Source organism: Phocoena phocoena, chromosome X (assembly GCF_963924675.1).
Source record: "Phocoena phocoena chromosome X, mPhoPho1.1, whole genome shotgun sequence".
Taxonomy (NCBI): Eukaryota; Metazoa; Chordata; class Mammalia; order Artiodactyla; family Phocoenidae; genus Phocoena; species Phocoena phocoena.
This window is the reverse complement of record NC_089240.1, coordinates 126,191,809-126,219,403: the sequence shown is the minus strand read 5'-3', so window position 1 is coordinate 126,219,403 and position 27,595 is coordinate 126,191,809. Positions and strand designations below refer to the sequence as shown.

The following is a 27,595-nucleotide window of genomic DNA, read 5'->3' as shown; positions in this document are numbered from 1 at the left end:
CTCACCGCTACCCTGAGGGGTCATATGGGTGAGAGCTGTGCCTGGTCGGCGGACCGCAGAAGGTCTGAGGAGGGATGCAAGTGTGCCATTCCTTTTAAACTTTTTTTTTTTTTTTTTTTTTTTTTTTTTGCGGTACGCGGGCCTCTCACTGTCGTGGCCTCTCCCGTTGCGGAGCACAGGCTCCGGACACGCAGGCTCAGCGGCCATGGCTCGTGGGCCCAGCCGCTCCGCGGCATGTGGGATCTTCCCGGACCGGGGCACGAACCCGTGTCTCCTGCATCGGCAGGCGGACTCTCAACCACTGCGCCACCAGGGAAGCCCCAAAGTGTGCCATTCCTTATCCCTGGCTTCAAGCAGGAAGAAGCTTGCAAACACCAGAGACATGGGACCATGGCCTTCTATGGCTCTGTGTCCACTCCCAGCCTGGGCCACGGAAAGGGTAGCGAGGAGGGCAGATGCACCACCTCCCTTACTCCTCCCCAACTGCCCTGTGATGTGGTGAGACATCCCAGGAACTGCTGGGCTTCCTTGTCTGGCCCAGGGGGGACTTCCACCCCAGGATAAGGACCCTTACTTATCATGGCATCATGGACATTCCTGGAACAGCTGGATTCGGAAAGTCCTCCCCTGGCCTTAAAACCTATACTTGCACTCGAGCAGGCAGGGGCCAGGTGGCAACTTCAGGAAGTTCCAGAGTCTATGGAGCTCTCCATCTGGAAAATGGATCTCAGACCCTTCAGTGGCCCGGGAACGGGAAGCTACTGCCTACCTGCATGCCCTGGCAATGGGGAAGGCCATCAAAAGCCCCCACGACTCTTTGTCTGCTAGAGGCTCCCTGGCCACAGAAAAGGGTATTCCCCAGCATGATCAGGCAGCCTGAGCGCTCCTGAGTGGGGAATTCCCGGGCTCTTCATCACCTTTCAACCTGGAATTTACCAGCACTACAAACAGCTCCATCCAAAGCCCCTTTTTGGTCCATCCTCTCCACAGCTGCCGTGGTGAGCTTTGCAAACATAAATCAGATCACACCACTGCCCTGATTAAGACCTCTCCGTGGTCTTAGGAGAGGAGGCTCTGAAGCTGGCTATAGCTGAGGACTGCCCTTAGCTCCCAGAGACTTCTCTGTTGTTTTTGGCTTGGGTTTTTTTTTTTTTTTTTTGACATATAACATTGTGTAAGTTTAAGATCTACACTGTGTTGGTTTGACACATGGTCCTTCAGTGAGTCGACGGCAGAGCTGGAGTTAAGCTCCGGTCCCCTATCTCCCAGCACCGTCCTCTGCCCACAGAACCAGGCTGCTTACAGAAAAAAGAAAACTAACTCCTGCTCCCCCTGGGTTATCCTAAGGCAGCCTCATCTACAGGCCCACAGAGACTTTCCGTTTCCTCCCATTCACCTTGTGGAGTCAAATAGTCCTGGGTTTGAAATCAGACTTGGCCACTTCCTAGCTATATGTCTTTAAACAGCCATTTAACCTCACTCCACCTCAGCTTCCTCACGTATAAAATGGAGCAAATGGTACCCTCATCATAGGGCTATTGTGAGAATTAATGAGCGAATGTATATAAAAAAGTTAGCACTTCCCTGGTGGTCCAGTGAGTAGGACGCCGTGCTCCCGGTGCAGGGGCCCCGGGTTCAATCCCTGGTCGGGGAACTAGATCCCGCACGCGTGCCGTGACTAAGAGTCTGCATGCCGCAACTAGGAGTCCACATGCCACAACTAAGAAGTCTGCATGCCTCAGCTAGGAAATCAGCATGCCACAACTAAAAAGAAGACCCCGCATGCCACAACGAAGATCCCGCGTGCTGCAACTAAGACCCAGTGCAGCCAAAATAAATACATTTTAAAAAAGAAGTTAGCACCGTGTTGGCAGATCTTAAACAATAAAAGGTTGCCATCATCATCATCACCATCATCATCCCCATCACTACGAACATCACCATGACTACTATTGGCACGGAGCTTCTGTTTTCTCTAGCCACCCCAGCTCTCATGGTCTACCCTCTCACCAATCCCTTCCATGCTCTCGATCCATTGGCCCCTACTGCTCTCACCCTGCCAAACCTCAACCCTGGATTGAACCCACCTCCTGCCTGCTCATCCCGCAGCCTGAAGGTTAGGGACACCCCAAGTTGAGGATTTTCTGCCTCGGCTGGGCCCTCGCCACCACCTGGATCACAGCAATCTTTCTCCTTGTACCTAGCACAGTTTTTTAAATGCCCCATGGAAAGTTTTCTGAACTTCCACCGTCTGTGTAAGCTCCCATTTCACCTCCCTCCTCCTCACTCTGAGCAGATAAAAAAATGTCTTAATAACCCCCCCCAAAATTAAGGCCTAAATGGGAGAAGTCCCATCATACCTTGGACCTTGCTCTCCTCTACATCCCTCCAGATGGCTTCCCTGTGGCAGCAGTGGTTAAGAATCCGCCTGCCAATGCAGGGGACATGGGTTTGAGCCCTGGTCCGGGAAGATCCCACATGCCACAGAGCAACTAAGTCCATGCGCCACAGGTCCTCCCCTCTCCATCCCAGGTTGGCCCTTCCCCAGGACTCTGGATCCCATGACCTCCAGCCTCCCAGCACATAACTGACCCGCTCTCCCCCTTTCTTCCCTTGTCTTTCCACCCTTTCCCTCTTCTCTGGGAGGCAGTGCCATAAGCTGGCTAACAGCACAAGCCCTGGGGTTACCTGCATGGGATCAGAACCAGCTCTGCCCCTTATTAGCTCAGTAACCTAAGGTAGGTCCAAGCCTGTATTCCCTCAGCTGTAAACTTGGGCTAATAATAGCATCTACCAAGCTCACAGGATTGTAGTGAGGATCAAATGAGATAATGCATGAATGGCTTTTAAAGTACAGTCTGCCCAATCATTAGTCATGGTTCCTGGCCTCTTCACACCAGCCAAGGCAACCTTGTTGCTTATATCCTTACCAAAGTATCCTTTCCTTGACTCCACGCGCCTCCAGCTACCGCCCTTGGCTCTGCTCCTTTTTATAGCAAAACTCCTCCAAAGACAAGCTTATGCTCCTTTTCCCCACTTCTGCTCCTTCCCTTCTTTCCCCAAATCTCTCCAATCTGGCTGACAAACCCACGGCTCCACCAAAACTCGTCTTGTTGAGGCCTTCAATGACGTCCACCTTGCCAAACCCAAGGGCCACTCTCGTTTTCATCTTACTTCGCACAGCTGATGACTCTCTTCTTCTGGAAACACTCTTCCCTTAGCTTCCATGACCCCTACGTGTTCCTGATATGCCTCCTACCTCTCTGGCTACTCCTTCTTCCTCTCCTCTGTGGGCTTTCCTTTCTCTGTGGGTCCCTCAAATGTGAGTGTTTCTTAGGACCCCAGCCCTCTCCTCTTATCATTTGATATTTTCCCCATTGGCAATTTCATGAACAAATAGGTTCAAATCATGGGCAGAGCTCAAGAAGTAGTGCCTAGCTTCCAATCTGAGAAGAACGGTGAGGTTATAAATGGGCCTATCACGGGGTTACACGTTTAGAAGTTGGTGGATTGGTAACAAGTTGGGGAGGGGAGTCCTGAGGTCCTGAGCAATGTGAAAGTATGACATGCCTGTTCCCCTCAAGGTGCTTGCTGCACGGTAGGCCGACTGGCTCAGTGACCTGAGCAGTACTGGACACTCCCTCTCGCACCACAGCCTTCTACCTAGGAAGCCTTTGTCTCCTCCTTGGCTTATGGAAGCTGCTCATAAGAACATGGTGTACAGGCTGGTTCTAAGCAAGTGGGGTCACAAGAAGCAACACAGCAGTGGAAAACTGAGTCCAGGCAGAAAAGTGGAGTAAGCTAGAGGCAGAGGGTGACCTCTCTCATTTGAAATGAGCTCAGAAACTCATTCTTGAGTCTCCAGCAAGGTCAATAGAGGCAGCTGGGCAGAGGGATGAGACCAATTTGCCCAGTCTCCCATTTGGATGTCTCGTCTGCTAGGCAAAGCCTGGGATTGGGGACCCTGAGATGATGGCTGGCACCACAGAAGGTGTCCTGGAAGACCTGGTGTTCCTTTAGATGTGGGGTGGTGTCTTAGGTGTTTCTGAGTACAGGTAGTAAAAGCCAGCCTTCCTGTAATGGGGTGATTGCTTGTGGACAACTGTAGGCTGATCGCCCAGATCCAGTGGTTGGAAAGCATGTGGTGCAATCACTTGGCCCATGCCACGCAAAATCCCTAAGGTGTTCTCCAAGGACTCTGCCCTTCTGCTCCACTTGGCATCTGTCTGTGGTGGCAGCGGGCAGGGACGTGGCGATGGGAGGAGACAGAGTGTTGCCCTTAGAAAGACTTCGGGATTACCTTCCAAAACTGGGCCGGGAACTGAGGCCCTGAGTCTAACTCAGTGGCCTGGGAGATAGCTGACTCCTATTTTGAGTGTGGCTTTTTTTTTTTCTGGGGAAGGGACCGGCTGGTAACCACAGGTGAACCAAGCGGTCTCCCGCCGACAACGTATGAGCGTGCCCGCTGCCCCAGATACCCATCAAAATTGTATTGTAGACCTTCCTCATTTGATTCATTCTGCTGGATATGTGGTGGTATCACATAGATGTTTTGGTTTGCATTTTACAATGATCAGTCAAGATGAGCCCATTTCATATACGTATGGACCTTTTGATGTCTTCTTCGTGAAGTGTCTCTGAGTCTTTTACTCAGTTTTCTATTAGATCGTCTTTCTCATTATTTGTAGACCTTCATTATACATTTCTTAACATGACTCCTTTGTCATTTCCATATATTTCAATTATCCCCCACTCTGTGGCATGCATTTTCACTTGTGTTTTCTCTTTATGATGTATTTTAATTACAGAAATTATTGATTTTAATGTAGTCCGTTTTATTGATTTTTTCCATTGTAGTGTCTCTTGTGTCTAGTTAAGAAATCTTTACCTAAAGTCCTGCAGATATTATCTTGTTTTATCTCCTATAAGATGTGTTGATTTATCTTTCACATTTGGTTATTAATACATCTGGAAGCAGTTTTTGCATATGGCGTGAGGTGGGATCCAAATACGTATTTTCCCATGTGGATATCCAGATGGCCATTTACCAAAAAGGCCATCCTTTCGCCAACGCACTTCAGTATTATCTTTGACATAAATCAAGTGACATGTGTTGGGTCAGTTTCTAGACTCTCTATTCCATTGCTCAGTTGGTTTTTTTTTTTTGTTTTCTTCTGTTTTTTCATATCCCTGTGCCAATAACACATCAACGTAATTACTATGGCTTTACAAGTCTTTTTTTTTTTTTTTTTTTGAGGTACGCGGGCCTCTCGCTGTCGTGGTCTCTCCCGTTGCGGAGCACAGGCTCCGGACGCGCAGGCTCAGCGGCCATGGCTCACGGGCCCAGCCGCTCCGCGCCACGTGGGATCCTCCCACACCGGGGCACGAACCCGCGTCCCCCGCATCGGCAGGCGGACTCCCAACCACTGCGCCACCAGGGAAGCCCCTACAAGTCTTGATATATGGTGATGTAAGTGCCCTTCGCTTTGTTCTTCTTCAGGATTATCTTAACTATTTTCAGCCCTTTGTATTTCCATATAAATTTGATAATCAGATTGTCAATGCACAAATACACACACGGCCTACTGTGATTTTGTATTGCAATCACATTGTGTCTATAGATCAATTTGGGGAGAACTTCTTAACAATATTGATCCTTCCAATCCATGAACGTGATATATATCTCCATTCCTCTAGATTGTCTTTAATTCATTAGCAACGTTCTGTCATATTCAGTGTAGAAATCTTGTGCATCTATTTTTATATTAAATCCTGCATAATTAATGGGTTTTTTGTTGCTACTGTAAATGGTATCATTAAAATCTTTTCCTGTTTGTTTGTTACTAGTATATAAAATAACATTGCTCATTAATTCTAATGGCTTATCAGTAGATTTTTTAAATTATGCCTGCTCCAGGTTTTAAATTAAAATATTACTAGAGACACTGCATCAGTCCACGAGTCTCTGCTCCCTACCATATTCCATTCTGCTCTGTGCAGATCATAGCATTTACGAGAAGTCCGTTTTGGGTGTAACCTGAGGCTCATGAGACATGCCCCTGGGTTTCTTATGGCAGGAGCCTGAGATTTTAACCAAATGAAGTTTAGAAATAGATAAAACCTTTAGTAAGTGTGCATTACTTGTCAAGTATTGCTCTAAGGGACTACTGTTCTTAGTCCTTCGCAGGTGTTAACTCATTTAAGCTCCTTAACGGTCCTGTGAATTAGGTACTGTCGTAATCTCATTGAACAGATGGGGGGGAAACTGAGAGAAGACAAAAAACTTTCCCAAGGTCAGCCAACATGTTAGTGGCTAAGCGTTTCACCGTCACACTATTTGGCCGCTCCTAGTCTATAGAGTCTTCAGCCTGGCTGTCTCAACGTGAGGCTCTCCACCTCCTCGTCCTGAGCCCTGGCTTTCCCCCCAAGTCATCACTCCATCTGGCTACTTCTGGAGATTAAGGGTTCGGGACATCAGGGCAAGCTTCATAGAGGTGAGCTGGTCTTTAAAGGCTGAGGGGGACTGAGCATGTAAAGATGAAGTGAGGAACGGTGTCAAAGACATGGAGAAGAGACAGAGAGAAATACAGAGTACGGGTTCTCGATCTAGGACTGGTCTTGGTGGGACCCAGAGTTTTCATATCAGTTATTGTCATTACCAATATTACTTTTGCCCTTAGTGCTTTCATCAGAACCGTCATACGTGCCACCATTAATGCTAGAGTCATTTGAAAATGCCTCATCTTTGTATTGTTCAGTCACTGCGAAGGTCACATTTCTTCCGTGGTATCATTACAACCTACAATGACTAACGGAAATATTTGAGTGTATCTGTGTTGCAGACCTATGGAAATACAACTTGTTACAGCCTCCCTCCACCCATTGTGATTAGGTCTGGCCTCACAACTTCCCATACATTAGCAATATCATAAGAGAATACTTGAGGGCGTATCAATGTGTTCTCAGAAAATGTTTCTAGTTTCTTTGCTTGGGATCAAGAACCTTCAAGAGAATGACTGGGGATAGGGCTCGGGTGGTCAGAGGACAGGAACAATCAAGAACCACTGCCTTAAGAATCAGTACGATGGCGTCAAAAGCACAAGCAACAGAAGAAAAAAGAAATAAGTTGGACTTTATCAAAATGACAACTTTTTGTGCATCAGAGGACACTACCAAGAAAGTGAAAAGACAGCCCTCAGACTGGGAAAAAAGAATTGCAAATCATATATCTGATAGGGGTCTAGTATCTAGAACATAAAAACGACTCTTGGTCCCCGGAAGTGATGCACCGAGAAGCCCACGTGTGCAATTCTATCCCAACGTGGCGGTGCTCCTGAAGAGGTTGCTGCATCCCCGGAGGCCCCCAGTGGCCTTGGGCCACCCCTGGGACGGGGTGCGAGGCCAGCCTGGGCACCGATTCCAGGGCTGCTGTGCGAGTGCGGTTCGCCCCCAGCCCCACAAGCTTCTTGCACCTGGGCGGCCTCCACACTGCCTTGTACAACTACGTCTTTGCCAAGAAGCACCTGAGGCTGGAGGACATGGATCAGACCTGCCTTGTGCTTGGGGCAGCAGAGAATGTTGAGGACATGCTGGAGTGGGCAGGCGTCCCCCCTGACAAGAGCCCCCGCCGGGGAGGTCCTGCAGGGCCCTACCTGGAATCTCAGCGACTTGCGCTCTACACGCATGCTACCGAAGCTCTGCTGAAGAGGGAGGCCCTGAGGAACCATCAGACTCGCCAGTATGACAATCAGTGCCGGAGCCTGAGCCAGGCGCAGGTGGCCCAGAAGCTGGCCAAAGACCCCAAGCATGCCACCCACTTCTGCCCGGAGGGGAGACACCAGCCTTCCAGGACTTGGTGTATGGCTGGAATCCGCACGAGGTGGCCAGCATGGAGGGGGACCCGGTCATCCTGAAGAGTGATGGCTTCCCCACGTACCACCCGGCCTGCGTGGTGATCGACCACCACATGGGCATCAGCCGCTTGCTGCGGGGCTCCGAGTGGCTGGTCCCCACCTCTAAGCACCTGCTCCTCCACCAGGCCCTGGGCTGGCAGCCCCCGCGCTTTGCCCACCTGCCCCTGCTTCTCAACAGGGATGGCAGCAAGCTGTCCAAGAGACAAGGGGACATTTGCTGCCGGCGGCTTCCTGCCGATGCCCTGCTTGACATCATCACCAACTGCGGCTCAGGGTTTGCAGAGAACCAGATGGGGAGGGCCTTGCCAGAGCTGATCACACAGTCTAACCTGACCCGGATCACCTGCCACTCAGCCCTGCTGGACCCGGAAAAGCTCCCAGAATTCAACAGGCTGCACCTCCGCCAGCTGGTGAGCGATGAGACCCAGAGACGCCAACTGGTGGGGAAGCTGCAGGCCCTCGCGGAAGAGGCTTTCGGGAGCCAGCTGCAAGACAGGCGTGTGCTGGACGCAGCCTACGTGGAGAGGATCGTCCTGCTGAGACAGGGGCACATTTGCCGCCTGCAGGATTCGGTCTCCCCAGCGCACTCCTACCTGTGGACTCGCCCTGCCGTGGGTCGAGCGCAGCTGGGTGCCGTCTCAGAGAGGGTGGACGTCATCGCCAAGCATGTGCCGGGGCTTTTAGAAGGATCCGGTGGGAACTTAATTCAGGACATGCTGAACGGAGAACTGAAGAAGCTGCCAGAAAGTCTGGAAGGCACCAAACACAGTAACGCGATGAAGCTCCAAAGGAAGTGCGGGAACGAATACAGAAGGTGCTTTCCAGATGGAGAGAAGGTGTGCAGGACAGCGGAGGTGGCCGTGGGAACCGTAGTTGCGGGACCTGCCCTCAGACAGGGGGAGCAGGGGTCTGGACCCTGTCGGAAGCTCGTGGAAGGAACCAAGAGTGGGCACAGAGCCTCCGGGTGCACAGGTGCATTTATGGCGCCACGCCAGGCATGTCCTAATCAGTCGGTCAGTGTCGGCCAGCCACCTCTCACCTCCCTGACTCTGGAAAGGAAGGCCTCATATGTGGTTCTGACACCACAGTACACAGCAGAGGTTAGGAGCTGGTTCACAGAACAGTCACAGCTCGTGTTTTAGTCTGCTCGGGCTGCCACAACAGAATACCACAGACTGGTGGCTTAAACAGCAGGAAATGATTTTCTCAGAGTTCTGGAAGCTGGCAGTCCAAGATCAAGGTATCGGCAGATTTCGTTTCTCCTGAGGCCTCTCTCCTCGGCTTGCAGACAGCTGCCCTTTTGCTCTCTCCTCACATGGTATTCCCTCTGTATGTGCCCTCGGTATCTCTCTGTTTGTCCGAACGCCCTCTTCTTAAGAGGACACCAGTCCTCTTAAGTGGACACAGGTGATATTGGGGACATTTCTGCTTTCTGTTTGTCTGCTCCACTAGTTGGCCACCAAAACCAAGATGAAGAAAAGTTCGTCATTACTGGTTGTATGAATATCTCCAGATACTTACTCTCAGAGTCTGTTGGTATGGGAGTTTCTCATTCTTCAATTTATTGCCCTCTCAGCAGTAGTTCTAGCTACAAGGGCCTTCATTATATCCTAATTGCCAGTGCCAATCCCCTTATTTTTTATGTTAAAAATCCATTTGTAAATACATTTCAGCAGCTCTACCATCTCAGCATCATCGCTAATTTAATCTCCCTCCCCCTCTATTAGCGTCACAGGGGGCTGACCAGAGCAGGCAGCGCCCAGGCTAATCAGATCACTAGTTTGTCTGAACGTTGCGCTCAGCAGGAACTCGATGGGATGTAGTGGGTCAGACCGGGGGCAGATTAAATCTTCCACCAGCTAGCTCTCAGGACCAACCAGGGGAGGGACCTGGAAGCAGACAATGAAAACATGGACCTCAGCTTGGAGGGGCTGATGGGGAACGGTCTGGGAAACTGTCAGGCAAGGTTGCTGGAATTGAGGGCTCTGCGAGGGTGTGATTGGACGCAAAGGAGAATTTCCCGGCATATGAAGCAGTGCTTCTCATCTGACCTGTTCACGCACCACTTCTCAGAACACTTCACGCAGTGAGCTGTGGCAAAGAGCGTAGTGAACAGCAAATCGGGAGACTGGGGGCTTTACCTACTTGTTTCCTCACTCACTGGGTGTCTTGGCGAGCTCCCTCACCTCCCTGGGTATCACATTCCTCAACTGGGGGTAATGATCCCAACCCTACTGACCCCTCAAAATTTTGATGAGGGCCAAATGAAATTTAAAATAAAAAAGTTTTAGTGAGCACGTATTAGTTGTCAAGCACTGCTCGAAGGAGGTACTGTTCTTAGCCCTTTGCATGTATTAATTCATTTAATTTCCTCAACGGCCCTATGAGGAAGGTACCACCATAATTTTATGGAACAGATAGGGAAACTGAGACAGAGAGGACAAACCTTTCCCAAGGGCACACAGCACATCAGTGGCCAAGCGTTTCAGCACGGTATTATTGAGCCACTCCCGGTCTATAAAATCAAGCTCCCCAGCCTGGCCCCGTCAGCTGGAGGTTCTCTCTCTCTTTTTTTTTTTTAATTAATTTATTTATTTTTGGCTGTGTTGGGTCTTCGTTTCTGTGCGAGGGCTTTCTCTAGTTGTGGCAAGCAGGGGGCCACTCTTCATCTCAGTGCACGGGCCTCTCACTATCGCGGCCTCTCTTGTTGCAGAGCGCAGGCTCAGTAGTTGTGGCTCACAGGCCCAGTTGCTCCGCGGCATGTGGGATCCTCCCGGACCGGGGCTCGAACCCGTGTCCCCTGCAACGGCAGGCGGACTCTCAACCACTGCGCCACCAGGGAAGCCCAGCTGGAGGTTCCCTTCACCTCATCCTGAGCCCTGGCTCTCAGCAGGTAGGAGAGGGGTAAGCATCCTTCCCGTTCCACCATGCTCCTCTCATTACACGCCATCTGCGTGTAAATTCTCCTCCTCTTCAGCTACTCACGCCACCAGGTGCCTCTGCCGTCCTCCTCCCCTCCTGGTTGCTGTCATCTAACGGCCTCCTACGCATGTCACTGGAGACTCAGCCACAGGCTCATAGTCTCTCTTCTCCCCCAAAGCCAGACCATCACCTTGGGTGACTTCAGTGTCCAGGAGGGCAACCCAGCCGTAAGTGTACCTACCAGTCACAGTTCAGTCAGGGAAGCAGAGTCATGATGGGCGTGAAGGGAGATTAGACCTCACAACATGGTGGGAGATGCTGGGCAGTGAGGTCTAGAAGGGAGAGTTGGAGGGTCAGAGCAAGGGTTCCTAAAGCGTTTCCCCAAAGCGCTGGTATGATGAACAAGTGAGAGCTTACAGGAAAATTGGAGAAGCTAAGTGTGTTTGGCTGCTTCGGTCAGCAAAGAAGGCGAGGTTGTGGGGAAGTCTATGGAAGCTGCTGCCTCTGTGTTCTATCACCAAGCATCTGATGGTGGGCCTGAGGCCCCGGGCCACCGCTGGGAAGAAGAGCTGGGTGTAGAACAGAGGAAAGCAAGGACAAACTGGAACATTCTATGCACCTCTGCCTCCATCTGTCACCATATTTGGCCGTGAAGACTTTCAGGAAGCAACGGGCTCTTCTTCACACATCAGCCTTCTCATCACCAGGGACCTTCCCCTCCTCCCGTCTTCAGCCACCCCTTCCATAGTCATAACCCAAATGTACTCATCCTCTGAAATTCCTCATGTAGTCATCATGCAGTATGGCCACAGCCCCTTCAGTTGTTCTCACTGAGGTCACTAACCACCCCCTTGTCATTCATTCAACAAACATTCATTGAGCTCCCCACTGTGTGTCAGCCAGGACACCGTGGTGAACAAAGACAGATCAGAACATGCTCTCATGATCTTCCAGTCTGGTCGGGGTGATGGGTTTTGATTCTACTATAGTCCCACAAATAAATAAAGAATCGTAAGGGAGAAAAACACTCTGAAGGAGAGGTAAGGACATGGTGCAATGAAAGAGTAGCTGGACGAATTTCTCTGAATCAGGGACGTCAGGGAAGGCTTCCCTCAGGAAGTGATGGTTGCACTGAGACGCTGTATTAGAAGTTAACTAGGGACTTTCCTGGCGGTCCAGTGGTTAGGACTCGGAGCTTCCACTGCAGGGGGCACAGGTTCAATCCCTAGTCAGGGAAGATCCCGCAAGCCACACAATGTAAAAAAAAAAAAAAAAAAAAAAAAAGGTTAACTAGGCAAGGATGAGAGAGAAAGATTTCCAACAAACAATGTCTGCAAAAGCCTTGTAGCGAGAGAAACCAGGATTCCCTAGTGCCCCCCTCACTCCTCAACTCACTCCAACCTGGTTTCCTTCTCTATCATGCCACCAAACAATTTCTGTTAAGGTCACCAAGGTTCACTTTGTCACTAAAATAAGCTTTGTAGAGAAGGAATTATATTCCAGGAGAGGGTGGATGGCTAGGTTAGCATCCTCAAGGTAGACGCAGCAGCAGGACCTGGGGGGTGAATGGGATTGTTTGGAAGGTATTAGAAGACAGGGATTGAACTGATGCATAATGGGGGCTCAGATGAATTGGGAAAGCAAAGAGCCAGGAGAGGCTGATGAACCGCGAGACGGGCAGAGAGAAGAGCATGGACAAAGAGAGTGTGTGTGGCCCACGTGAGGACCTGAGCGGCCGGAGTGTGGATGGGAGGCTGGGGAGAGAGGTAAGGGACAGGACCTGGGTCATGAGTGACTTTGTAGCTCATGCTAAGGAGTTTCCACTATATCCTGATGGCCACGGAACCCATCGGGGCTGGGAAAGATCCTCAAGTCAGATTTGGACACGATGAGTGGGTGCTGGCCGTGGGGATGCTTGTGTGCAGATGCCCACCTTACTATGGAGGAAAGGTCGGGAGTAGAGGTACAGCCATTGGCTTTGTCTGCGCACAAGTGGTAATTCAAGTCCCGAGTGTGGATGAGCTTGATGGAGACGGAGTGTGGACAGAGAAAGGGCCAGGAGCCCAAAACAGAGCACTGAGGGGCAAAAAATTTTACACAGGAGACTTGGAGTGGACTGAGGTCAGAGGAAAGCCAGGAGAGGTGGTGTCCTGGAAGCCCGTGGAAGAGACCCTTTCAGAAGAGGAGCGATGGGCCAGAGCTGTCAAGAGGTCCCAGAAGATCAGAACCTCTTTGAATCTAAATCCCGGGCCCAGTATCCAGTACCCAGCCATGTCCCTGGCACAGCAGAGGCACTCAAGGTTTGTGGAAGGAAGGAGTTGATGCTTAAATGTTTCGGTAATAAACAGCACAGGCAGCAGTCCTTCACATGTTTGTTTACTACAGGGCACCCCTAGGGCTGAATGATTCGAGTCACTGAAATCAGCACGCTGGTGCCAGTCTTATGGCCCACGCTTTCTATCGCCTTGCTAGCCAGCGGGAGCCATCTGCCTTCCAGAAGGAGCCCCTAGAACCAAGGCCCGGCCCTGGGGCCCTGAGATTGTTCCCATAGGCAGGAATCCTGGAGCTTCTCGGGATGTCTGATCGATCCCATGGGTGGGGTCAGAGTAGAGGATCCAAGAGCCTAGAGAGGAGCGAAACGGGGACCAAGACCCATGAAAATCTGTCTGGGCGAGGGGTTCCCTGGAACTGGTTGGGGGCTTCCTTCGAGGAAGGCACTGCAAAGCCTGGAACTCCTGAGACGCAGGGCCAAGGAGGAGGGGTCTGGCTTGCTGGGGTTTAAGGGCAGTCCCCAAAGCTGGAACTGGAAGGGGAAAGTCGTTCTGTGACTCTGTGTGGGGAAGGATCACCAAGAGATGGTCAGGGACGGACTGCAGGTACAAGTATGCACCTTCACCCCCGACCCCAATCCCAGAGTCAAGGGCAGAGCAGCCTGCAGTGCGCAGACTGACCGTAGGGTGGCGGGCGCATGCAGCGCAGCCCCGCGGCGGAGCCCGGGCACTCCCGCCCAGCCCTCCCGCGCTTGGCCGCCGCGTTTGTATTTGGAATGCGAGCCGCCACCGCGTGAATTATTAAAGCCCTGACTCCGAGCTCAACTCGCCCTATGCGGAGCTGGCTCAGCGCAGCGGGAGAAGCCGGCCTCTGGCTAAGCCGCGGTCCCCCGGGTTCGAGTTGGAAGGCCTTGGAGGTCACCTGGGCCCACCCTCTACTTCGGGGGAGGCGTCCAGAGGGGACGGGGCCTTGCTCAAGCTCCACGGTGGTGCAATCAGGACCGGAAACCCGGCCTTCCGAATACCGACCTGTCCGGGACCCTTTGCAAAACTCTGGATGTCCCCGGTCTGTGCAGTGGACGCAAGGTCCCCGTTGCAAAGTTCCCCGTCTAGCCCTTTCCCTGGTGTCTTGCTGCCACTCCCACCCGAAGTTCCCAAAGTACGCTGCTTCCTCCCCCTCCAAAAAGGCTCCAGCCCAGGTGCACCTACAGATCCCTTCCCTAAATTCCTCCAGGGCACAGCCAACAGACTGGGAGGGGAGGTGGGGTGCGTCTTCCCAGATTTCTGCTCAGGGCACACCGGCAAAGTACCGTGGAGTCATTTGATGCGGGGGGGGGGGGGGGGGGCGGGGGAAGGAGAGGACTTTGTTCACCCTCTGTGTTCTGAAGGCTTCCAGAGATGGCCATCAGAAGCAAGCAGGTGCTGAGGGGGAAACTGAGGCAGCTCATCAATTAAAGAGCAGTCAGCCTTGCTTCCTACTTGCCTGCCAGGCCTGGAATCTGATACCAACACCCACACCCCCATACCCCCTCCCCCCCCACACCAGGTACCCAGGGCCTTGGACCCAGACCCCTGAAGGGGTTTCATATTTATCCTCCGAATTCCTAAGCAGCAGCTTCCCTTTAGGGTCTGCCTATCTTAAGAAAAACCTGAAGGACTAGGTCTCTATGTGTCTCTGTCTCTCTCTGACTCTGTCTCTCTTTCTTAGAGTGGAACAGATATGGCAAGCTCCAGACGAGGTGGAAGCAAAATTGAACCCCAAACTGCCAAAAAATTGTCCACCTCCAGCCTTGAAAACCTACCTTGCTCAATTCCTGCTGTTATCCCAGAGGCAGGTTTCCCAATTCCGCAGTTCAGCCCAGCGAATGGGACCAGCCGCCATCGTCTCTCCCCTGAATGACTGCGTCAGCCCGTTTCCAAACCTTGCCACCTTACAGTCTGCTTCCAGCACAGCAGCCAGAGAGACTGTATGAAAACACAAGCTAGGTCCCATCGCTCCTCTGCTCAAAACCCTGCACCAGCTCCCATCCCATGCAGAATGAGAGCCCAAGTCCTCACCATGGCCTACTAGGCCCTTTCCGTCTTCTGGCCCCGACCACCACTCTCATCTCCTCGCCTTATACCCCTCCCATTGCTCTCTGAATCAGCCACGCGGGCCTCTTCGCTGTTCCACAAATTTGCCAGGCGCATTCCTGCCCTGGGGTCTTTGCTCTAGCTGTCCCCTCTGCTGGAATGCACTTTCCCTGATATCAACTTCGTCCTTCCGGGTGTCACTTTATCAGTGAGGCCTTCCCTGACCACTCTGGTTTGTGTTTTTGTTTGTTTGTTTGTTTTTGCGGTACGCGGGCCTCTCACTGGTGTGACGCGCAGGCTCAGCGGCCATGGCTCACGGGCCCAGCCGTCCCACAGCACGTGGGATCTTCCCGGACCGGAGCATGAACCCGTGTCCCCTGCATCGGCAGGCGGACTCTCAACCGCTGCGCCACCAGGGAAGCCCTGGTTTGTGTTTTTTTAATTAAAGTATAGTTGATTTACAATGTTGTGTTAATTTCTGTTGTACAACAAAGGGATTCAGTTTTATATATCTATATGGTTATATTCTTTTTCATATTCTTTTCCATTATGGTTTATCACAGGATATTGAATATAGTTCCCTATGCTATACAGCAGGGCCTTGTTTGTTATCCCTTCTATATATAATACTTTGCATCTGCTAATCCCAAACTCCCAATCTGTCCTTCCCCACGCCCCTCCCCCTTGGCAACCACAAGTCTGTTCTCTGTCTGTTTCTGTTTCGCAGATAAGTTCATTTGTGTCATAACTTAGATTCCACATAGAAGTGATATCATATGACATTTGTCTTTCTCTGTCTGACTTACTTCACTTAGTATGATAATGTCTAGGTCCATCCATGTTGCTGCAAATGGCATTATTTCATTCTTTTATATGGCTGAATAGTATTCCATTGTATATATGCACCACATCTTCTTTATCCATTCATCTGTCAGTGGACATTTAGGTTGCTTCCATGTCTTGGCTATTGTAAACAGTGCTGCTGTGAAACTAGGGGTACACGTATCTTGTCAGATTAGAGTTTTTCCCCGATCACACCGTTTAATACTCTGTCACTGTCCGCATCGTGTTCTTCTTTTTTCCATAGCGCTTGCTAACATACTCTACTGGTTCCTCATTTATGATACCTCCTGTATGTCCATCACTACCTGCTATGTTGTAAACCTCAGAAGGGCAGGGATCTCGGTTTGCTTCACTGATGTACCCCAAGTGTCTAAACCAGTGTTGAATGAATCAATGAAAGAAAGAAGAAGGAAGGAAGGCATATGTCCTGATGGGAGCAGTCCTTGGAAGCCCTAAGAGGTTGTATACTTCTAATGCCCTTACCTGTGCCTCTGGATGTGGCATGGGAGTATCAGAGCTGGTTGAGAGAGGCTCACAGCCGGGTCCATGGATGCTTTTAATCACAAGCTACCTTCCATCCTTGTCAAAAATAAATGTGGATTCCCGGGGAGTTGCAGTGGGGGTAGGGAGGTTAATGTTGACAGGAGACTCTGAAAACATTTCGAGGGCCCAAAGCATGTATTTTTGCCAGATAATCCTGGAAACTCACCACCCTTGCTGAAATTGTTTCTCTGTGAAAATGGGCTCTGAGGTTTAAAAAAACAAAATACAAAAAAACTGAAAAGCACTTTGGAAACACAGCCCCAAACTCCTCAGTCAGAATGGCCTGAACTGAAAACATGACAATGGTCCCACTATAGAAACACGTCGTTCAAGTACACATGGGAAACTGCACTCTGGCAGGACAACATCCTGAGTAATGTCCAAAGGACAGTTTCTAGAGCAATTGATCTGTCTATGTGCAATGCTTCATCGGGAGCAGATGTGTGCCTTGTTTTTCTCATTACTGTGATTTACTGTCTTCTGAGCTTATTAAAGACAGAGGCATGAGCCCACTTTGGTGTGTGTGTCCTGGGGGAATGAGGGGATAGAGGGAGTGGGAGAGAAAGGGAAGGGGGACGGAGGGCCAGGCGAGGAGCTTGGGAGATCTCCACTCTGCACCGGTGGTTTGGATTCCTGCTTCTGCTGCCCAGAGCTGCTCTCATGCCTGAGAGCACCCAGTTGGCTGAACCTGGGCTGATGGGTTGGTCCACTTCGTGGAGTGTTCCTCACCAGTCGCCCTTCAACACATGCACAACATCTGCTTTTACCAGATCAAACATAGCCACGTGACTAACCACCAAATGGGAAGAGAAAGAGATGGCTTCGCTCTTCTCAGCTCCACTCAGCATACGGGAATCAATTTCATTTAATAGGTTTGTATGTTTTAGAATTTCCTGTTCCACAGTCACGTCAACCCAGATTCTCTTCCTCAGGGTGGTTTCACACACACAGACACATTCACACACACGCTCACACAGTCACACATACATGAATTTATACACGCTTGCACCTGGTCACTTACTTATATATCTACTCACACATTCACAAACACACCCACGTACTCAGACACACATGCATAAAATGACTCATAGATACACACACACATACTTACACGCATGTTCATACACCTGCGTTCACATATGAACACTCCCCAGGATGGGTATTTCCTTAGGCAACATTATTTCCTTGGCACTAGTTCCCCTGCACTGTTCTGTGAGATGGGAACTGAGGATGGGAGGGAAGAGCAGGAAAGAGTTGGAGAAACATCTAGGCTGGCAGGTCTCAATCTTCTCTTTTTTTAAAAAATTATTTATTTATTTATTTATTTATTTTTGGCTGTGTTGGGTCTTCACCGCTGCGCGCGGGCCTTCCCTAGTTGCGGCGAGCAGGGGCTACTCTTCATTGCGGTGCAAGGGCTTCTCGTTGCGGTGGCTTCTCTTCTTGAGGAGCACGGGCTCTAGGCGCACGGGCTTCAGTAGCTGTGGCGCACAGGCTTAGCTGCTTCACGGCATGTGGGATCTTCCCGGACCGGGGATCGAGCCCGTGTCCCCTGCATTGGCTCGCAGATTCTTAACCACTGTGCCACCAGGGAAGTCCCAGTCTCACTCTTTTCTGATTTACAATCTCCTTTCATAGTAATATTACTAATCCTATAACATTCATAAGCAATAAACAAATTCAGACTTTTTGCATTTTAAAAAGTGACATATACTCTTCATTTTATGTATATTAGTTACAGGAGCAAGTAGATGCAAAACCCGCTTTTGTGACCCAATGTTTGAGATTCTCTTATTTTAACTTTAAAAATCTCATAATGATTGTTTTTAATTTACAGATCTTGTGTCTAAACGATTAGCTAAGAATGACATGTAAGGCTGCTAGTTGTAGGGACTTTTCTTCAAAATAATTTGCTAGCCTTTATTTCAAATAAATGAAAATTCTAATTGGCTATAATTGCCACTATGTTTTCTCTTCTTAACATCGTTTTGTGAAGGAATAGGAGCTCCTTGGGGTGTTTTATGGGAATTTTGGTGACATGAATATAATTTACATATCTGGTACAAATCATCCTGGGGTAAATTTTCAAAATTGTTATCATTTATATCCTCCTCATTAACTTGTATGTGAATATCAGGTATTCTTTATGCTTATGCCCATGGCCCTTTACAGATATAAAATAAACAATGTTTTATTTACATAAGAATAAAATCAATTTACAACTGTATAATGAGTCAAAATGACCATGGGGGATAGTGGTATTTAGCTGAATTATGAACTGATATCAGTCATTTCTACGCTAAGCCCCACACGTGTTCACTTAATACTCACTGAGATGCTTTCAAACTACTCTGGTTTTAAAGGGAAAAATGTTTCCGTAATTTTAATGAAATAACCTTTCATTGAAATCGAACTAGGAGTTATTATCATCTTGAAGTCTAGAAAACCCATGGCACACCATCACTGACCCAAGCTGGGAGATGTTGACCAAGGCCATGACAGTTGTACAGGTGACAAAATGGAGGTGCAGGGTCATAGGACAACGCACGGCCAGGCCACGGCTAGAAGGCAGGGTAGCAGAGTAAGAAGATCAGAAAACCTGGCTGTGAGTCCTGACTCCCCTACTAATATCCTATGTGAGCCTGGGTAGATGACTGCTTCTCTTGGCCTCTGTCCTCAGAAGTAAAATGGAAACAATACAAACACTCTCCCCCTTACCCTACATCATTTGTATAATCGGAACCCGTGTGTCCAATTTGGAACCATCAGAAACCCTGCAAACTCTGCTAAGGGTTTTTGAGTGACGTCCAGAGCTAACAAGGATGACACCATAGCACAGACAGAGTACTTGGGTGTAGGGATGGCCAGCAGGGATAAAGAGCCATCTTGTTCGGTACACAGGGTCCTGACTGCAGCTAGACTAGTTCACACCAAAGGATCTTTGCGTGGTCTCCCAAGCTCTGCTGGAATGGTCTTAAGAATGCCCCTGAATTGCCTGTGTGTTTTGATAGAGTGATGCTATATTTAACATAGATAACCAACAAGGACCTAGGTGACCAACAAGGACCTACTGTATAGCACAGGGAACTCTGTTCAATATTCTGTAATAACCTAAATGGAAAAAGAATCTGAAAAAGAATTAAAAAATAAGCCACCCATCAGTTACAGAGTTTGCAAGGAACGTGCACTTTGGGGACTCCTGACTCACCAGGCCCAAGTGGCACTTGAGACACTTCCTATAAGCAGCCCAGGGAGTCAGGAACATGTGTCAGTTCCTGCCCTGTCTCTAGAAAACAATACGACAATATTAAGACAATTTTGAAATGAAAGAAAAGTAGCCATAACCCCCTATTCGAACAGAGCATTCCTCTTCTCCCTTTTGGACCTCCCCACAAGCAACAATATGCTTGTACTCTTATTATCATCAGATACAAAAGATATCACATTCTGCTTTTTCTCCCCTCAAATTGCATTATTAATAATTCCATGTTGCTAAAGTTTTTGCCTTTGTCATTTTTTAAAAATAACTGTCTTTGGTAATGAAAGTAACTCATGTGCCGTCATATGATGTAAGCCGCCCCAAAAACGGACCAGGGAAAGAGCGGGCTGCAGGAACAAGCAGTGTGGGCCTGGGTGTGCGGGCTGCTCCCACCCAGGACCAGCAGGAACTGATCTCTTCCTGAAGAGGCAGCCAGAAGCCATATCACCCCCTGGGCCAACAAGGCCTCACCTGATCTGGTATCCATAACCTATCTGAAGGTAGCTCCTTCCGCCCCTCCTCACTCCCTCTGCTCTCAGGCCACCAGCCTCCTTGCTGGACCTCCAACATTTTAAGCACAGTCCTGCCTCAGGGCCTTTGCATGTGCTGTCCCCTCTGCCTGTAACACTCTTCCCCTAGATACCCAGGGGGCTAGCTCCCCTACCTCCTCCACAAATATCACCTCCACAGACAGACTTTCCTTGACCATTGAATCTAAAACAGCACCCTTTACCCCTCGCTCCATCTTGATTGTCGTTGATAGCACACACCCCTTGTAGACATGTTTCCTATGTATCTGCATGTTGTTTGTTTAATGTTGCACCGCGCTAGAATGTCAGCTCCACACAAGCGGGGGCTCAGACTCTGTCGTTCACTGCTGTATCCCCATCCCTGGCAGAGGGATGGTTTGTTGGATGAACAAACACAGGTAATCCCACCTCAAAAGCCAAAGTACGAGAAAAGAAAGCACCCACCTTATTTCCAGAAGGAGAATAATTTTATTGTGTTCTCTGATTACAAGGCTAATATATGATCATTATAAGTCTTTAGAAAATAGAGTGAAGTGTTCAGAACAAAACAAAAAATGACATGTAATCTGGTTTTCTTGAGAAAAATCACTGTTACTATTTTGATATGTTTCTTCTCTCCCTCTCTCTTTCCTCCCCTCTATATATGGATAGATGGATAGATAGGTAGGCAGATGATATAGATAGATAAATAGAGATAGATATGTATAGAAATATGTATACACACCTCAAAAAATGGAATTCATGCTGTACAGGTTATTTTGTAAGATTACACTCTGCGCTGAATATCCTTGTAACTCAGTCTTTGCCCACATCCAGAATTATTCCCTAAGGATAAACTCCTAGAAGCAGAATTGCTGGGTCAAAGAAGATGAACAGTCACACGGCTTAAACTATGGGCTGACAGTTGCCTTCCAGAAAGACGGAACCATGTGCACTCCCCAGTGCTGAAAGATAGCACCCACCGTCTGGTACCTGCACCAACACTGGCCGTTCTACCTTCTTAAAAATACCTGCTCATTTGATAGGCATTATTGCTTTCGTTTGCACTTCTCTGTTTATTAGTGAAGAGGAACTGTCTTTCACATCTGTGGGCCGATTGGAGTTTATTCTTTGGACGCTCATTGTTATTCTGGGGCACAATCAAGCCCAATCCTTACCACCACCACCACCCCTGCCAGCCACTGGCTTTGTGTCCCAGCTGCCTCCCAAACTTGCTGAGTGACTTTGGTACAGGGGTTACATTTGCAGGGCCACCATGTCATTGACTGTAAAGAGAAGATACCACAGACCTCATAAGATTGGCATGAGGGTTAATCGCATGGTATGTGTAAGGTATTTATCACAGCATCTAGTGTTTAGTAAGTCCTAGTAAAAGGGCAAGAAGAAAAAATAAGTTGGTGTTACACTACTGTCAGTAATCCCTAGGGTTTCACAATTAGCTACAATTTGAGCTATTCATTTGGAATTGGTTTTTGTTTTGTTTTGTTTTGTTTTGTTTTTTCGCGGTACGCAGGCCTCTCACTGTTGTGGCCTCTCCCGTTGCGGAGCACAGGCTCCTGACACGCAGGCTCAGCGGCCATGGCTCACGGGCCCAGCCCCTCGGCGGCATGTGGGATCTTTCCGGACCGGGGCACGAACCCGCGTCCCCTGCATCGGCAGGCGGACTCTCAACCGCTGCGCCACCAGGGAAGCCCTGGAATTGGTTTTTTTAATCAGGGAGCTTACCAAATCTTTACTAGAAATATTTGTTGAATTTTATCAAATATCTCTTTGGTATCTATTGAAATTATGATGTGCTCAGTCACCTCTGAACTACTGGTTGATGTGATTAATGTTAACAGTGAATTTTCTGACGCTGAATCACCCTTACGTTCGTGGATTCATTCAGTGAGAAAATATTTATTCAGCATCTACTTTGTGCCAAGCACTGTTCTAGGCTCTGGGGATGCAACAACACAAGAGCAAACAAGACAAACCAAGTCACTGCTCTCGTTCTAGTGGGAGAGTCAATAAAGAAACAAATATAGAATGTCCATGCAAAAGACAAGAATACACTGGGCATTGTTTGAGGAATGACAAGATGACCCGCGTGGCTGGAAGCCTTTGGTGACTATGGGGGGGAGGGGGTGTCTGATTTATGTGTGGGAAATGGGGTGGAGCTAACAGTGGAGGTGCGTGTTGGACATATTTGGATATGTTTTGAAGGTGAAAGCCCACAAGATTCACTGACAGATGGGCTGTGGAGCATGAGAGAAATAGAGGTGTCACAGGTAATAGAATGGATTTGCATATATTCAAATAAGGAGGACTGCGGGAAGAGCAGGTATTGGAGGGAAGATCAGGAGCTTGGTTTGGGAAATGTTGAGTTCGGGATCCCTGTTTAGACACACAGGAGGAGACATCAAGTGGGCATTTGGATACATGCATCTGGAATAACACTTGATGTATTTCGTCATTCATTTAATGTTGTGCTGAATTCTATTTTTTTGCATTTTATTTAGGAACTTTTATTTTATTAGTCTGCACTTTTTTCTTTTCTTCTTGGGCTATCATTTTCAACTTTTCAAACCCAAATTATGCTAAAGATTCTTATCTAACCGGTCTGGGTTGGAGTCCAGGAATATTCATTTTAGAAGCAGTCCACAGGATTCTGATGCAGGTGGTCCAGGGACCTTACAGTGTGCTTTAATGTTTTCAATTTCTTTCAATATTATTCATCCATTCAACTCTCTATTTATCCTTTGGTCAATTTTTGGTCATTTATATTTTCCTATAAAACCATCCATGGCATCCCAGGTCTTCTAAATTTAGCATAGAATTTGCATAATAGTATCTTATAATTTAAAAGAAATCTCTCTCTCTTGGCCAGGACTATCCTTTGTCGTATGCTGAGCCATGTAAACTTGTATGATCCTTTTTTTTTTTAACTGATTGTATTTGCCAGAGTTTAGACAATTTTACTTTATGTCTTCAAAGAACAAGCTCTTCAAGTTATTTTTCAATTGTCTTCAACTTCAGTAATTTATTTTGTCTTTATTAATTCCTTCCCTTTATTTTCCTTGCGTTTTTCATTACTGTTGATGTAATAATTTCTCTCTAACTTCTTGAATTCAATGATCAATCTTTTCTTGTTAGTCTTTCTTACTTTTTTACAAAAGGGGTTGACTTCTGGGAAAGATGCCAGTATATGTGTGCCTTGACAGAAATCTCCCATTGAAATGAACAAAAAGGCCCAAAGAAAGAAGAAAAAATTTTCTCTGGTGAATGCATATGCCGGGCACAATATAACTTGTACTAAAGTGAAAGAGGATTCTAGGAGACAACACACAACCCTCCAGCTCCTGGGCATAGGGCAATGAAGATAATTCCAGCTGGTCTCACTAGTTCTCTCTGGTTTGGAGGATGACATATAAAAAGTGCTTCAGAAAGGAAAAGAAACACTCCTCAACTTAAGCCCTTTCTTCCACTGAAAATCACTGGGGAGTGGAGTAGAAATCTTACTGGGTACTTGTGATTTTTTTTCCTGCTAAAACCAGCTTGCAATGGTGAAAAAAGGGAGGTAGAGCTTTACCACCTAAGACGGGGGGTGGGCGGCAGCAGATTTAAACACAAGACAAGCTGCCAATGCCAATAGACAAAAGAACAGACAATCACTGGATATATCAGGAGTATCAGCAGAAAAACAAAAACAGTTTACAAGAAAGATAACATACCTTGACCAATTCGAGTTCATGCCAAGAATACAGGGATTTTGTAATGTCAGAGTTTTATTTTATTTTCTAGCTTTATTGAGGTATAATCGACAAAGAGCATTATGTAAGAATAAAATGTATAATGTGCTGATTGGATATACATGATATATTGTGAAACGATTACCACATTAAGGTTAGTTGACACATTCATCACCTCACAGTTACTACTTACGTGTATGTGTGAACATTTAAGATCTTCACTTAGCAAATTTCAACTATACAACAGTATTGCTAACTATTATCACCATGCTGTACATTAGATCCCCAGAACTTATTCATCTTAAAACTGAAAATTTGTACCCTTTGACCAACATCTCCCCAATTTTCCCACCCCCAGCCCCTAGCAACCACCATTCTACTCTTTGTTTATATGAGTTTGGCTTTTTTAGACTCCACATATAAGTAATACCATATACTATTTTTCTTTGTCTGAGTTATTTCACTTAGCTCTCAAGGTTCGGCTGTGTTATCAGAAATAGCAAGATTTCCATCTTTCTTGCGGCTGAATAATATTCTATTCTATAGCACCTTCTTTATCCATGCATCCATTGACAGACATTTAGGTTGTTTCCATATCTTGGATATAGTGACTAATGCTGCAGTGTACATGGAGGTACAGATATCTCTTCCAGATAATTATTCCATTTCCTTTGGATATATACCCAGAAGTGGAATTGCTGTGTCATAAGATAGTTCTATTTTTCATTGTTTTGAGGAACCTCCATACCGTTTTCCATGATGGTTGTACCAAGTTACATTCCCGCCAACAGTGCACAAGGGTTCTCTTTTCTCCACGTCCTCACTAATGTTTGTTATGTCTCGTCTTTTTGATGATGGCCATTCTAACAGGTGTGAGGTGATATCTCATTGTGGTTTTGATTTGCATTTCTTTGATAATTAGTGGTATTCAGCACCTTTTCATGTACCCGTTGGCCATCTGTATGTCTTCTTTGGAAAAAATGTCTATTTAGGTCCTTTGCCCATTTTTAAATCAGATTATTTGGGTTTTTGCTAATTGAATTGCAATGAGTTCCTTACATATTTTGGATATTAAGCCCTTATCAGATATATGGTTTGCAAATATTTTCTCTCACTCTGTGGGTTGCCTTTTAACTCTGTTGTTAGTTTCTTTTGCTGTACAGAAGCTTTTTACCTTGATGTAGTCCCACTTGTTTGTTTTTGCTTTTGTTGCTTGTGCTTTTGGTGTCATGTTCAAAAACTTATTAACAAGACAAATGTCAGAGAGCTTTTCCCCTGTGTTTTCTTCTAGGAGTCTTACAGTTTCAGGTTTTACATTTAAGTTGTTGATCCATTTCCAGTTAATTTTTGTGAGTGCTGTAAGATAGGGGTCCACTTTCATTCTTTGGCATGTGAACATCATTTTCCCAACACTTTTTGTTGAAGAGGCTATCCTTTTCCCATTGAGTATTCTTGGCTCCCTTGCCAAATATTAGTTCACTGTACATATTTATTTTATTTCTAGGCTCTCAATTCTGGTCATTGGTCTATGCCTATTTTTATGCCAGTATCTTACTGTTTTTAACTATTATAGCTTTGTAATATAGTTCAAAATCAGGAGGTGTGATGCCTCTAGCTTCATTCTTCTTTCTTGGGATTGCTTTGGCTATTCAGAGTTTCTTGTGGTTCCATATGGATTTTAGGATTTTTTTCTATTTCTGTGAAATATGCCATTGGAATTTCTATATGGATTGTATTGAATCCATAGATGACTTTGGGTAGTATGGATATTTTAACAATATTAATTCTTCTGATCTGTGAACATGGGATACCTTTCCTTTTCTTGTGTCTTCAATTTCTTTCAGCTATGTCTTATAGTTTTCAGTGTACAGATCTTTAGTTAAATTTATTTAGAGATCTTTAGTTAAATTTATTAGGAGATGTTAACAGTGTAACATCTCCTTAGTTAAATTTATTCTCAAGTATTTTATTGACTTTGATACTATTATAAATAGGATTGTTTCCTTTATTTCTTTTTCAGATAGTTCATTGTTATTGTATAGAATTGCAACTGATTTTTGCATGTTGATTTTGTATGCTGCAACTTTACTAATTTGTTTACTAGTTCTAACAGGTTTCTGGTGGAGCATTTAGGCTTTTCTATATATAAGACCATATCATCTGCAGAGACAGTTTTACTTCTTCCTTTCCAATTTTGATGCCTTCTATTTCTTTTTCTTGCCTAATTGCTCTGGCTAGGACTTCCAGTACTATGATGAATAGGAGTGGTGAGAGTGGGCGCCCTTGTGTTGTCCCTGATCTTAAAGGAAAGTTTTCAAACTTTTACCATTGAGTATGATGTTAGCTGTGGTCTTGTCATGTATGACCTTCATTATGTTGAGGTACATTCATTCTATACCAAATTTGTTGAGAGTTTTTATCATAAACAAATGTGAAATTTTGTGAAATGTTTTTTCTGCATCTATTGAGATTATCATGTAATTTTTATCCTTCATTTTATTAATGTGGTGTATCACATTTATTGATTTGCATATGTTGAAACATCCTTGCATCCCAGAGATAAATCTCACTTGATCATGATGTATGATCCTTTTAATGTGCTGTTGAATTTGGTTTGGTAGTATTTCGTTGAGAATTTTAGCACCCATGAGGGATATTAACCTGTAGTTTTCTTTTCTTTCAGTGTTTGGTATCATGGTAATGCTGGCCTTGTAAAATGAGTTTGGGAGAGTCCCCTCCTCTTCAGTTTTTTTGAAGAGTTTGATAAGAATTGACATTAATTCTTCTTTAAATATTTGGTAAAATTCACCAGGGAAACAATCTGATCCTGGGATTTTCCTTGTTTGAAGGTTTTGACTACTGATGCAATCTCCTTACTCATTATTGGTCTATTCAATTGTCTGTTTCCATATGATTCAGTCTTGGTAGTTTGTATGTTTCTAAAAATGTATCCATTTCTTCTAGATTGTCTAATTTGTTGGTTTATAATGGCTCATAGTAGTCTTTTATCATCCTTTGTATTTTTGTGTCTTTTACAAATACAAATCATTTGTATTTGCAATGTGTCTTCTTTCATTTATAATTTTGAGTCTTTTCTCTTTTTGTCTTCGTTTGTCTAGCTAAATGTTTGTCAATTTTGTTTATCTTTTTAAAAAACCAACTGTTATTTTCATCAATATTTTCTATTGTATTCCTATTCTCTGTTTCATTTATTTCTGCTCTGATCTTTGTTATTTCCTTCTTTCTACTAGCTTTGTGCTTAGTTTGTTCTTTTTCTAATAACTTGAGGTGTAATGTTAGGTTGTTTATTTGGGATCTTTCTTTTTTCTTAATGTAGGTGTTTACAGCTATAAATATTCCTCTTAAGGCTGCTTTTGCTGCATCTCAGAAGTTTGAGTGTGTTGTATTTCCATTTTCATTTATGCCAAGATATTTTTTGGTTTCCCTTTTTATTTCTTCTTTGATTATTGACTGTTCAGATATGTGTTAATTTCTACATATTGGTGGATTTTCC

General features: G+C 46.5%; 1 protein-coding gene across 1 annotated transcript; it reads left to right on the top strand.

Annotated features, from left to right (window-relative positions):
* The first annotated feature begins 390 nt into the window (after window positions 1-390).
* On the top strand, window positions 391-14,860 carry LOC136142301 (nondiscriminating glutamyl-tRNA synthetase EARS2, mitochondrial-like). The gene is given in 4 exon segments (XM_065900292.1): window positions 391-498; window positions 7,368-7,827; window positions 7,830-8,858; window positions 14,814-14,860. Coding segments are annotated over 4 exon segments (1,644 nt in total).
* Window positions 14,861-27,595: the final 12,735 nt, after the last annotated feature.